This window comes from Numenius arquata, chromosome Z (genome assembly GCF_964106895.1).
Source record: "Numenius arquata chromosome Z, bNumArq3.hap1.1, whole genome shotgun sequence".
Classification (NCBI taxonomy): Eukaryota; Metazoa; Chordata; class Aves; order Charadriiformes; family Scolopacidae; genus Numenius; species Numenius arquata.
The window spans coordinates 29,282,325-29,297,104 of NC_133616.1; the positions used below are offsets into that span (position 1 = coordinate 29,282,325).

The 14,780-nt window shown below is 38.8% G+C and overlaps 1 protein-coding gene across 2 annotated transcripts in view; it reads right to left on the reverse strand.

Moving 5' to 3' along the window:
* Nucleotides 1–14,780, reverse strand: part of MRPS27 (mitochondrial ribosomal protein S27) — a 49,245-nt gene that overhangs the window by 20,861 nt on the left and 13,604 nt on the right. The window contains exon 5 of one of the 2 annotated variants that reach the window (XM_074165870.1): nt 446–451. The exons of the other annotated variant lie outside the window; for it this stretch is intronic. Coding sequence (XP_074021971.1) covers nt 446–451 — 6 coding nt within the window. The remainder of the gene's footprint in view (nt 1–445; nt 452–14,780) is intronic. 2 annotated transcript variants of the gene reach the window in all.

A 14,780-nucleotide genomic window follows, 5' to 3' on the forward strand; every position in this document is an offset into this window, starting at 1 on the left:
TTTAAACTAATTTAGCTCTTGATTGCTTTGACTATAAAATTAATTCTTATAAATTAGGCCTGCTCCACCTCCACATGAATGCGTATTTCTTGAACAGGTGTTTTGTTGAGGAATTGCACACAGCTCTAACACCACTGATGAATGCAGCCTCAAAACAGGCTTAAACGGTCCGTTTTTAGATACGGAGAAACTACAGTACAGAAACACAGACAAACATTAAGGCTGAACAGGAGACTTAAAGAATACTTCTAGTATCGGGTATTGCTTTCCAGTTATACCACATCCAGCTTTTATTTTTGTCTACCTGATTCAATGTTACACATTTACCTGTTTCTTAATCCTTATGCTTGGTAAAAGGACCAGATCTGGGAGAGGAGATATTTTTGGTAGAAGTACAAACTATGCAGTCCTTTAGGAAGTCTCAGGATATCACCCTGGCAACCACCCTCTCCTAATAACTGAAGGGACAGAACTCACCATTCAGTTGTCCCAGATTAGCTATGGCATTGCCCAAAACCACAGTCCTGCACAAAAAGCTCAGCTTTGCAAAGTTTCTTTCTAAGAATGGCTACCACACACAGCAATCAACCATATAGCAGCTAGGATCTAGTTTATCCTTTACTGACCTACGAACTTTGACAGCCAGTTATTAGAGCTGATTAACAAACAACAAGCTGAATTTCTGATACAACAAGCATTTCTGCCCATTGTTATCAATCTCTGTATCACTAAATGGTCATCTTCTTTTGACGGGTTTTTTTTTTACTCACCTTTGTGAGTAAAACAAAAGCAACAGCCTTATAATGCTAAGATGAAAAAATAGTATCACCAAATAATTGCAAAATCCTAGATAAATATTATAAATTTCAAAACAACGTACGAATGGAGAAGCAGTTTACAGCGGTACAAAATAATTGCTTTGCTTATACATAAATAGACATAAGAACCACCACAAAAGAAACAGTAACAGCAACAGATCCAGAACCCACAGCAAAGTTTGAAGGAATTTATTGATATTCCTTGCTCTGAAAAGTACCCAAATTATTTCTCTGTCCTTCCATCCACAGGCAGGGAGCATAGCAGAACTGAAGTCGAGCAGCTCTTCCAAACTTTTGCCATGAGGTCACACCAGACAGCCTCAAACCCCTCTAGAATCATCTGCAAATCACAGAGACGAGGAATCCTTCAGACAACTCTATCTTAAGTATCCCACAGCTCACCTGGAATGCCTCAAACCGTTATACTAATTAGTTCATAACCAAACTGAAAAGCAACACCCAGGCTCAAACAACATAATGCTTCTCAGTGCACTCTTTGTCCCTGGGAAAACTCATCCAGGCTGTTAAATGCGTTGCCTAAAAGGCTCCTCTAGCCACGTAGATTCAAAATACTCCAGAACTATGCACTCCTCAGCAGGACACCAATGGAAGTTCACTTCTCAAAACAACATGAGTCAGGATTTCTTCTGTATCAGCTTGGTTGAAGGTATGCCTCAACCTGACATAACAGGATATTGGTCACAGGCCTTGTCTAGCTAGAAACCAGAGGTCTTAACATTTAAAAATCCAGTATCAACATGGTTCCTTGTTCTAAGCATAGTACTTAAACAAGACAGGTTAAAGGCAAGGGCACTGGCTAGCTTACTAGAGCTAAAACTGACCATTTGGGGATCCCCAGTGGGAATGGTAGAGAAAGAACACTATGATGGTACAAATACTGCTACCAAGAAAAGGTGGCGGTGCCCAGTTTAGTTTCATCCAGAAAATAAAATCAGGTCATTTTATCAACATTCAGAAGTTAATTTCAAATGCAAACTATGAAACAAGCAATCTGCCCTTCCTGTCTTTTTGGCTTTACTCCTTTATGGCCAAGACAGAATGCTGACGTGAACAGTATGGGAGATTTGCCTCACTTCTTGTTGCTTAGAGATATATCCCCAATGAAATTAATCGAATAAACAGACACTTTAATATAGCATTTCTATTATTCTCCTTCTCCTAGGATAATATAGTCTTGTTATCAACACACTCCACCTCTCCCACTCCTTTTGGAAAAGACAGGCACACATAAGAAGAATCCAGCACTATTTTTACCATAAAGGTGAAATTCACTCAAAGAGCAACAGTTAACAAGAAAAATTAAAAGTCTCATCGTAATAACAACAACAATAATAAAAAGCTCTACTTTTCCCCAAACTGTTGACTGTAAAGGCCACAGCTCCTAGAATTTCTCTCTGTTGAAAGTACAGCTTACAGCTGAAATTACTGTTTTTTAATAGAAATGCCATTAATAATCTAGTGATTGAATAGCCTCATAGGCTGAGGAAAACACAGGGAATGATGGGGTGAGCTGTTGCTATAGTGATTCTGTAAGATGCTCTCTAGTGTCTTTCCTTGTCCCCAGTGCAATCACAATAAAATCTAATTTTAAACCAACTCTTCCATTAATTATATCTTTTCCTGGTATCCTGGCATACAAAAACATACAGAGACAAATTAAGAACTGTACAACACACATTTCTTGCTTCGGGGAGATTTTTTAATCTCAGCAATTTCTAAGTGTGTCAGGCTAAAACTTGCTGTATTAAAGCTCAGCAGAGGATCGGTTCTGCTGGAATCTTTACTCATGTCTCCAAAAACTGATTAACAAAAAGGCTGTAAAAAATGGCATATATAAGTAAAGTACTGATTTGATTTTTACCATCTTACTAGCCCAGCTATGCCCGTCATTACTTCAAATAATTCCCCACCTGTCTGAAAGGTGGTACACAAATTATCGACAAGATTAATTTTTCAAAATGAAAAAGAAATGTTTGTGAAAGGCCATTTGTAATTCATAATTGCTGAAATCACCTTTGTACCTGGTTAACTTTGCAGAGGGAGACAGATCTCCTGCTACAGATTGCCAGAAAATCAGTTTCCAGCAGAAAGCTAGTTCCCACTAGCCGAATGTTGGAATTAAGTTTAAAAACTTCTGGGTACCAAATAGTACTTAAGCCATGGGCTTTCTTCAACCAGGGCTATCTATAAGATAACGTGATTTTAAGGAATAAATTGCTTCAAAGCTAGTTAGATGTTTCATTTTTGAAAATAAATAAACGACTACAGATGCTTTAGAAAACCTCCACCTCTTAGCCATCAACTATTGCAGGGACGCTACAATGAAGCCAGCATTCAGTAACCATTAACCAAGAGGGAAGAGATGTAGCACCAAAGGCTTTTCAAGCTGACAAGAGAGCGACTCCAAGTTTTATAATCATTCATTCAGTGTCAGAGGGAACTGAATTAAGAGTTAGCAACAACGTTCAGGAGTTGCCGCCTTCTAGTGCTAAACTTGAACTATTACATTACACTCCTTTCACATAATATTAAAAAGGAATGCTTTATGGGTATGCATAAAAACTGCTGTCAGCAAAAGCCAATAATGACTTCTTATTTTAAGAGTAGGAAAAAAACCTAGCCTGTAACTTTTGACACTGCTATTACAGTATTTGCAAACAGCAAGTTTTTAAGCATGCCTAATAAACAGTCTAAATTTAACCTAGGACAAAATTAACCCAATTTTGTCAGAGACCTAATTCACTGAGAGCTGGAGTCTACATTGCAACGATGCTGCATGTCCATTTTTTCTACTTAAATTCTTTATGTTTCACAAAATATCTCCCAGAAGTACATCCCACACTAGCTTCAAACTACTGTAACATTACACCCACTGACACAATTCTTGACACTTTTCAGTTTGATCACAGTTCAACTTGCACAGATTACAAGTAATGTATTCCTCTTTTAGCCAAACTGTTTGTTCTGCAAAGTTGTTCAGTTTCACACCACATGCACCCTAAGCAAAAAGAAGATGCTGGCAAGAGTGTGCTGCAGGAATACAAATACTGAATGGATTTTAGTAGCTGACTTAAGCAAGAGAAGAGCCAAACCTTACATTTGCTGCCAAACACTTCAAAAAGATGTGCACAGTTCAGATTTCACCTTTTCAGCCTTGCTGCCATAGTCTCGTAGTTCAAATTAACCTAATTTTGACCTACTACCTGTGCCCTTTTCATTCTCCACTGCTAGTCTGATTTCCTAGTGCACTGCTGTCCTGCGCCTCATGAGCAAAGGGGAGGCAGAGCTACTTGACAAGCTATCAAGGTAAACAAATAACACTTTCATATTAAGCATAACATCTCCAACAGAGGAGACAAAACACCTGATGCTCACCTCTAGTTTCAGCCACAGCTGCTGTCAAAAAGGCAACCATCTCCAAAAAGCAAATCATAGCTGCATAGCCAGGTCTTGGCTACCAGGCAGTCCACCATGAATCTCTCTACATTTCTTGTCATGTCTCAATGAACAACAGCTTATTTTTTTTTCCTTCAAACCATGCACTGTCCTGAGAAAAAAAAATTTAGCAATGAAAAACAAAAATCCACCAGTCCTTCATGATACCTGTTTAACTGTTCCCTAACCACACTAAGTTATCCAATCACAGTACTTCAAAGGCTGACATCTACTTAGCGTACCTCTTAGAGAGACATAAAAAGAAAACTTCCCTCCCTGCTAGGCCCCACAGATTACTACCCCTTACTCATTTTTCAGGCAGGCAGAGACAAGCTGTTAACAAGAAACCCAAGGGCAATAACAAGAGACTTCCGGGCCTTGGGACAAGCATTCAAGGGGTCAGGAGCGCAGGTAGTGTTTTCCTCTGTCATCCCAGTCACGGGGAAGCACAAGCAAAGTACCAAGAAGAGCCAGCAGATCAATACCTGGCTCCAAGCCTGGTGTCAGAGGCACAACTTCGGGTTTTTTGAAAACAGGAAGGTCTACATGACACCAGGCCTACTGGAGACAGATGGGGTACACCTGTCTCAAAAGGGGAAGAGGGTCTTTGCACAGGAGTTGGCAGGCCTCGTTAAAAGGTCTTTAAACTAAGTTTAGTGTATCTAACTTCTTCCAATCCAAGTGGGATAGAAATTACCTTTATTCCATTGCATACGATGTCAAGCACAGGGACTAGTGTGCTGGTTTGGGCTGGGGTAGAGTTAATTTTCTTCATAGTAGATGGAATAGGACTATGGTTTGGATTTGTGCTGAAAACAGTGTTAATGATTCAGGGATGCTTTAGCTATTGCTGGGCAGTGCTTATACAGAGTCAAGGCCTTTTCTGCTCCTCACACCACCCTGCCAGTGAGCAGGCTGGGAGGGGACACAGCTAGGACAGCTGACCCCAACCGACCACAGGGATATCCCATACCATATGATGTCATGATCAGTGTGTAATCCTGGGGCAAGAAAAAGGAAGGAGGGGGAAATGTTCAGAGTTGTGCCATTTGTCTTCCCAAGTCATTATTATGCATGACGGAGCACTACTTTCCCAGAGATGGCTGAACACCTGCCTGCGATGGGAAGCAGTGAATGAATTCCTTGTTTTGCTTTGCTTGTGTGCACAGCTTTTGCTTTACCCATTAAACTGTCTTTACTTCAACCCACAAGTTTTCTCACTTTTACTCTTCTGATTCTCTCCCCCATCTCAGTCAGGGGGAGTGAGCGAGCGGCTGTGTGGTGCTTAGTTGCCTGCTGGGGTTAAACCATGACAACCAGTTAGCAAATCAAGAATAAATATGGCAAAACTAACTCAAGCATTTTGTCAGGCAGCTTGAAATTTGTAGGCTTTTGCCAGTTTTTTGATTGTTTTACTCTTATTCTTTTCAGAAAAATACTGTACCATCAGATCTGTTATTTACAGAGTTATCTGTTATACAGAGTAGGTACCTCACTTTAAGTACTGCATGTACCGTGGGACAAATGTTCTCTTGCGTAGGCAGGTACAACCTACACAATAAAATGAGGCTGTGCTACTCAAAACCGGCAGAGGATTTCAAAATGCAAAGGGATATTTTGTAGTTCCTTCTCTTTTGAGATAGGAATACAGCCAAGACTCTAAGTTATAAATATAACCCCACTACTGTCTTTGCTTCTGCTGATGAGCATCAGACGTAAGGCCAGGATGCCCTGCCACTTTGCCTTGTTGCAGTGGCCTGCTCAGATCTTGTACTCTGGCTCCAAACTGACATATACAAGGATCCAGTTCTCCAGGCTTATACATGTCATGTTACCTATTGCACAGAAGACAGAAAAGTGGGGAAAACACTACAACAATGTGCAATTACGTACCCGATGTGTATCAATTTGGCTTTTTTCATTTCATTCCTCCAAAGAATCATGACTTTTAAAACAACACAATAGTATCTTACATAAGACGAACTTGCTGCTTTACAATTTAACGTGGACAAGGGAAACTGCCAGAAGGGGTGATCGCTGCAGGACAGCAACTTCAACGGAAGAAAAAAAAAAGAAACCCCTCTGCAGAGAAAGCAGAGTGTACCACTCCTGCTGCAAATGCTCCTCTGTCATGCTCTCACAGTAGCTGATATACCTTGTCTACCTCCCCAGTTACGAGCACCAGCAGCCAGTCTGGTTTGTCACAGCTTTGCCACAGATGGTGTAGGCAAAGGAGGGGGGTGCGTTGTCCATTTTACTCCCAGCTGTCTGCTGCCAGAGGCCACCTATTTTGCTTGTGGCTGGATTTAGCCCTGCTCTGCTCACTCCCTAATGGAACTAAGTAGAAAGTGGCTGATTAGACTGAAGAAAAGAGTATTTTCCCCCTTTGTTAAATGAATACAGTAGTGAAAGAGAAGAAATCAGAATTGAATAAATGACAATTTAAAGAGGATGATCATAAAGTTGACTTTAGAGATTAAAGCCAGCTTTATAACCACACCAATTCTTGGCAAAAGATATTTCTCATAAAGGGGCAAATCTGCTTGCAAAGCCAGCTGCCAAAATCCATGCACTTTCAGCTTAACAAACTCTATAGTGAAGAGGAAAAAAAATAATAAAAAAATCAAAATCCATGTTCATTTTTCAGCAAGAGAAAGAATGTTTATTGTGTCTACATTTACAGCTGAGAAAACAGTAGTTTCTACCAGCTGCTCTCTAGTATACCCCTTTCCAATTTTAACAACAAACCCAAGAAAGCTGTCTTTGTTGGCTGTTTAAATGCTCCCTGAACTAGATCCTGGGTCAAATCCTCACCCAGTCCGAAGAGACAATGCATGGTTCCCCCAGCTACCAGGGACCTGCCTCAGTTCACTGAGGATCTGGCACACCACACAAACGCATCAATCATTAATTAGACTAAAACTGGAAGGCAAGGACAACTCCAGCACCTTTCAAGGATGTGCAGCCCAGCATTCCACAAAATTTGTCAGGGTGGTGAAGATGGAAACCCACTGCTGCTGTAGTGTTATTGCTGAAATGACTAACTCCACATTGTTTAACAGAGTCCCTCAGGCTTTCCAACTGATGTAGCAAAGGGGAGACAGGGAGGCAGCTGAGAAGCCCGAGGACATGCTCCATCAGGGACAGGGAACACACCAGGATTTTAGGAAACAGATAAGGCAGTATCATCAACTAATAGCAGGGATTTGGGCTTCTATCTAAGCTCCCCCCCCCCCCCAAAAAAAAAAAAAAAAAAAAAAAGCAAGGAAGGGATCTTTCTGTCTTTCTGCCTAGGAACCAAAGATTTACCAAGTAAAGAGCAGAAACAGAAAAAGAGGTAACAGAGACTCTGCCAGAAGGAACAGTCACAGGTACCTGAGCAGAGTGACTGGAGTGCTTAGTACAGAAAAGCACTGAAAATGCAACTGGCCTCATTCCAGCAGACAGTATAGATGTTATCTAGAGCATGCAGCTTTAAAAACAGCTCACTGCTAAAGCAGTATTAAAACAACAACAAAACAGAAAACCCAAACCAAGAAATTAAGCACTCTGAATAATCTTTTTTTTTTTCATTTTGCTACTGGGCATCTTACATTCAAAAATTTGCACCTTAAATTTCCCATTTCTGAAAAACAGAGAGAGTAATAACCTCAAAAATCACTCCAGGAAAATATTGAACTATGACCTTGGCTTATCAGTACCTCTATTCAACTACAGCAAAGCATTGTTTTGTGGGGCTGTCGGCAATGCAAGCTTCTTTTCCCCTTAGGGAGTAGAACACTTTTTCACAGGCACAAATGTATACACAGAAATAAGCAGCCATACCAGCTGAACAAATATAGCTGCTTATTTTCATTTTTGTTCCGCACTAAAATGTTTCTGGACATTTCTGAAGAAGACAACATTATTTAGAAAAAATGAATCGTTGGAATCAAGCAATGTAAGCTGGCTTTTCAAATTTCTTTATTACTGGAGCCAAAAGGAAATCTACAGCCTGATGGATATAATCAGATAATTTTCTAAATATCTCGATAACTGATTGTTGACCAAGCATTTTCAATCCTACAAAAGCATAAACATCCATTTCTGTAAATAAAAACAGCCAGATAGTTGAAAACTCATATTCCAAATCATTTATAAGCTAAAGAAAAGTGTATGCTGAAGTAGGTCTCCCTCCTCCTTGTCACAGTAATTTTGATTTTGTTACAACCATTTTGTCTAAAATGGTGTACAACAGAACAAAAGTTAAGATCTTCATTGTATTATTTCATCCCTTATCATGGTCATCTTAATGTTCTTTCCGTTTCCAAAGGCTTTCATCTTCTAGAACCTGCATCACACCTGCTACCTGTTACTACATACTACGCAGCAACATGCATCAAAACCACAGATATTCTCTACTGGACCGTATTACTAAGTTGAACATCTTCACTGCAACTAACAAAGCACAGAACACCTTTCTTGATTACTAGGAAGTCCAGTAAGATGTTGTAGGCATTTTTTACATGCTTATTCAGAGTGTGTTCATCTTAGATGCCCTGTGGAACACTGCAAGCTTATATACAAGAATTTGTTTAAAAGAAAGGTCATATAATTTTTTCCATGTATACAGTAAAATGAAGGGAAGTTTTCACTCAAAATGTACATGAGCCTTGCATTTCATATGTTGGCTGAGATCACACAGGAAAAAATATTTTAGTGCCTTCGTTCTTCTCTCCATCAGTCTACACCAGAACATCAGCACATGGCTTGCCATCATTCAACGATACTGACAATCTCCTTAACAAAGGTAGTGCAGGACAGCAATTCTCATGCAGTGGAATGTCAGAGAAATGCTTCAGTTCCAGATCTGCTTCCATGAATCCTGCAAGAGCTAATACTGTTTCCATGACAGAAAACCAACAGTGTCATGAAACTACCTGTATAGTATTAGTCTCGTCTCCTGGAGAAACTTTTCTTTAAACATTGTGAAGGAAAACAAAAAATTAATAGAAAGACAGATAGACACAAATCCCTTTCCATGCTAACCTACAGTGCAATGTGGCCTGGAATGTTTCAAAACATTTCACATTCTTAGTGGATCTCCAGTCCCACTTTCTTTTAAGTATTATTTTTAGTTACAAATAAGAGAAAACAATTAAAACAGAAAATCCTGAGTAAACCAGGTAAGTTGATCAGCTTCACAACACGTACATTCAGCCTGAGACATATTTTCAACATAACAGCTGTGGCAGGCCGTGCAACTCCTCTAACCCAACATCAGGACAGTAGAAAGACGACACTACTTTCTGTGTATCCACATCCAAGCTCTAAATACTCATCCTGTTCTTAAAAATCCATTTTCAGTACCTGCCCTCATCTTACCAGAAGCTCATCCACAGTTGCTTGCACAGTCTGTTTAAACCTTGAACACCCTCATTCAACCCATAGAAAACCATCATTGATGTCAACAAATCAACACCATAAATTGCCTTTACTCTCTTTTACTACTGATTACAGTAAAATAATCACAACCACTGGCATTCCTAAGAAATTTTCTGCCTGATCTGGAAACCTTTTGACTTTGTACTTATTCCTCTCTCTTGTGACATTTAAACTGTTTGGCATTTTGAGTACACATTGGCTGCAGTAGCACAAAAACCTGTATTTCCCAAAGTATAGGATAATGCTACCCCCACCTCCCATTTTTAGTTATTTTATACATGATGTGTGAAGATAGATGAAGTTCAAATGGCCTAATTTTTTCATTTGAATGGCTACCCCCACTTTTCCTCACACCACAATGCAGCAGTGCGACTCAGTAAGTTAAAGCTAACAAAAAAATCAACAGTTTGTATTTGAAATAAACTGCTCACAAAAAACATTAAACCCCCAAAACCTGAATTCAACAACTTGCATTAAATACCTTTTTTCCTCAAGAAATGTATATTTTACAGCTAATTTTACCAGCAGCATACACAGACTAGAGAAAGTCACTAGCTAAGCAACTGAAACCAGAATTTTTAATGACTGTTGCCTGTTCTACAGCTGCAATCATAATATGTTCCTTATTCTTCTATATTATGTTTAGTTCAGCTCAATAATGAGTAACTTGTGACTGAAAACAGCAGGAATGTATGCTTTCCTCTTCTAAATAAAAATGGAATAAAAGCTAGCACCTACAAATACTAAAATCCTGACCTTTTGAAAATCTGTTAATTTCACCAAATAAAAACAAGATAAAAATCAACTTAGTTGATAAGTTTTAAATGCAAAACATCTTCTGATAAGTGCCTCCCACATTGTATCTAATATAATTCATGTTTACATACTTGTTAAAAATTCTAAATTTGCAGAAAAGTAATACTTTCATTTCAGTTTCCTTCTCAAGAGAGTTGTCCACATCAATCAAAAACAGCACTCTGGTAAACACTTCTCTTTTTTTAAAGATAATCAAAGATATAAATTAAACCTGCAAATAAATACATGTTAATCTTGTAAATACCTACACAAGATTGTCTCCTTGTTCAGTTAAGAAATGGTTCCAAACTTAGTACAATATTCCAAAGAAAATCAAAATGGTTTAAAGGGTTACAATAAAGCAATAAGGCTTTCTTTAGAAAAGTAAATAAAATTATAAACATGAAACATGATTAAAGTCTTTTATTTGAATTAAGGTTTCTTGCTTGATTTAAACCAAGATCAAATTCAACAATTGAAATAATTCTAATTCTAATCAAAATATCTGTAATAAGACAGCTTTGATCCACTGAACGTCAAGATCAATCCTTAACAATGTAGTTAATTTTTTTTTCTGCTGTATTTATTTTGATTCAAAAAGGAATAAATACTTGCACCATAAATGAATTATTTTGGTTGATGGATAAAATAACCACAAAGTTAGCAGTTCCCAAATAAGGCATCATAGCAGCTCTGGGTATGGTTGTAAGCCTAATAAATAAAGGCTCATGTTTTTATTCTAGTGGTTGCCATCTTCAACATTACCTAGAGGGAAAAGATTTCTGTACTGTTTAACACTACTTAGGAAAGCTGCAAGAGAGGGAACTCAACAGAATAAATTTCTATGCTTTTTTCTTCTGTTTACATGGGTTTGGAGCTTCTGCCTGGTTCTGGCTGCCATTACTATGCGGGGGCTGTAATGGAACCTGAAGTTCCTTTCTGGGTAAACTGGTTGGGGTTAATTTTCAAGGGTATCTTTACAATTCTTAGTCACCAAAGCTAGCAAAGGAATAAATCTCTACATGTGTTTGTGTTTTAAATTCTGAAGCTTATAAAAGACTTTACTCTGTCCTGGTCATTTGTATGCATATGAACAGCTCACTCTTTACATTTTTGGCTGCGATTTAACCTCTGTCTAGACTTTCAGTATTTCTAAATTATAACGCAAGATCTGCCTCCAGACAGGCTTTTTGCTGGTGCAGGAATTTACGGAACAACCTTTAGAAAGCCTCTGGATATACTGACATTGACTTTTAAAGTGAGTATGAGTCAAATTCTGAGACAAAATTGCCTTTTCTCCTTCAACACATTAGGAGTAAAACATTCCAGATTTGGTCCCAAATACTGCTCACATTGTACTTCAGTCTATTTCCAGTACTATCTACTAGATGGAATGCTCTGAGCTGTTGGCAAGAAAGATACTGGTTTAAAGATACAAAAATTCTGCTAATATTCTTTTCTTTCAAGAATAGTAATGAAAGTCTTTCTCCTAATACTAAATGCAAATTGTATCTACAATGGGGTGCAGACTGAGCCAGTTCTTTCCATTTTTTGTGCTGTCTACTCCGGAAATACTGGGGGGGGGCGAAGAAGGAGAGGAAGGGTTGGGGATTGCCACCTAAGGTTGATATATGCATTCTCTTTGTATAAGAATCTTTCTTTTTCCCATATATTAAATAGAAAGGTTTTTAAAATCCAAACGCTTACCCCTTTTAGTGTTAGCAACACATAAGAAAGAAAAGACTAGTGTTGAAGGAAAGTCTTTCAACTTTTTCTGCTTTTATATAGAGTGCCTAGGAAATTCATGTCCAGTTTCTGCCGATCTTAAAGGAAAGCATACATAAAAGGACAGATGAACTATGAAAAGCAGATAACTGAAAAGGTCTGTGTTACAGGAAGAGATCTTTCTGAATGCTTTTCAGTGTTATAACTTTATTGATGGTTCTCCCCCTATTTATAGCACAGTTACACTGACTGAGTGCATCTACTTCAATGAGGTGTGGTTACAGGATTAAACTTGCTGAAATTTGGCTCTGGGTTCTTAAATGTAGTTGCTAGTTATTTTCTCCAAAGATTCCAATAGCTCAGACTCTGACAAACGTGGACAGACAATGACAACAGAGAAGCCATGATAGATGACAGGGAGATTAAGCACATGTGCCCCTCTGTGCAGAAATGAGTGAATGCTGGAGCCAGAAGAGCAGTGGAGTCTCTAAGACCAGAACGCTTACATCCGACAGCACTGGCTTGGATAGCGACCAACAGTTCTGCCCATGAAGCAGCATCACACACTCGCCACCATAATGCTATACTGTTAAACACAGGCATTTCTGTCATTCACATGTAAATTACTGGAATATTCTAATGAGGTAAACCTTTCTGTTGCTTCCCTTACTTGTGCCTCTCAACCTGCCAAAGGGCAGCCCAGATCTTCTCCAAACAAAGTTATTTTGTGTTGCTCAGCTGAGGCAGGTGTCCAAACTGGTAAAACATACCATCCCGGCTATAAAGTGTATTTTTCTCTCAGATGCTTCCACCACTTCTCAATATAATTTCAAAACATAATTGCTACACAACTTGAATAACAGACAGACATTTCTGACTCATTTATTTTTATCTCTCTTTTTTTCACCACCCACATATTTCTCTAGGAGTGAAAGCCAAGACCTGGAGTCTACAACCTTAGGACAATGAAAACATTTCAAAAGAAGAATTAAATATGCTGTAGGATTCTGTCTATGTCTCTTTTTTTTATTTGTGCTGGAACAGGTTAATGGTATTCATTACCTCCTGTAGATTTATATAGAGAAATAAAATATCGTATTAGTGGGAATGAATGCCATGCAAAGCATATTTCCAGAGTAAAATTTTTTTTGGGCCTACTGTGATCATTTGTTACAAGCAGTACTTTAGAGTGACTGAATGTTTTCAGATGCTAAAGTGCTCGATTAGCACAAAAGTATCAAAAACTGCAACTTCTGCACCCACAGAACTGACACATAGATATAGACAGAGTGGGTGAAATTTGTTTTGCATGTGATGTTGCGCTAACTGCTGATACACTTGCATTATAAGGAATAAGCGCAATTTCATATATATACATTATAGTCCCAAAATGATTTACTGGCTGAAATCAGGCCTCAAAACTGTAACTTGCTACCATAAATAACAGCATATCTAAGAATAACTTACAATAGCCTGCTATTGTCCCATTTTGTGATTATAATCAAGTACTGACCCAGGTAATAAATCCTGAAATCTGCAGAAATAACTCCATTTCCAAAAAAGCAATTATCAATCCAGAAAAGGCAATGAAAACATCTAGAGAGATGGTGCAAGACATTGCAGAGCACATGCACACACAAACATTTACAATTTATAGACATTGTGTACACTTTTTTCTACACTGTGGGTCACGGGTTTAATGCAATTAAAAATCCTCCTGAGGAATCTCAACATAAGACTTCCACAATTGCTTTCAAACACATTGAAAATCTTTGTTGGCATAAAACCTACATACAGAATCAGCAGAGTTACCTCACCACAAAACCTTTCTCCCTTATGCTAATGTTTCTATCATACGAAAAACACCCCAACGTGAGAAATAGTGACATCTCAGTGAGACAGGACAAAGTAAGGCGAACTGCAGGTCTTTGATCTGGCTGAAAGTGCTCTGCATTCTGATTAGAATTTCTGCTAGGATCCTAGGAGATGAAAGGATTTTTTTAAGTCTGACAGTTAACGGAGGGGGGAAGTATTCAGCAGGGAACAAAAAGAGGAGCACTGAAAGCAGGTGACGTCATGACTCAAAATGGCCTTTACCATCATACTGACATGTTCCACAATGTAGCATAGCAGTTTCCACACAGCTATTCTTGAGAGCTCAAGATCCTCTGTGGAGACAGCATGGCTGGAGATCCACTGCTTTAAAAGCATGGAAAGCTGAAACACGTCTAAACATAATGTGTATATTGTATTTCTGAACCCTGAATGCATTATGGTAATGCTCCAGAACACTACTTTTTGAAACTATGTTCTGCCTGACACACTACAAGCTCTAGCCTACGAAGCTTACAAGTTCTGGCACTCCCATCTTCAGAAAAACCCCACACAGCAAGCATGGAAATGCCATTTACTTCCTTCTGATTCTTCCCACAGGCACAGTTTGCTCTTTTGTATCAGGAACATCTTCCAGCCTTGTAGGGGCCTTGGAACTGACTACCCTTCATCTCACATTGCCAACAGCACCCAATACTGGGGAGAGACATCAAAATCTCCCCCTTACAC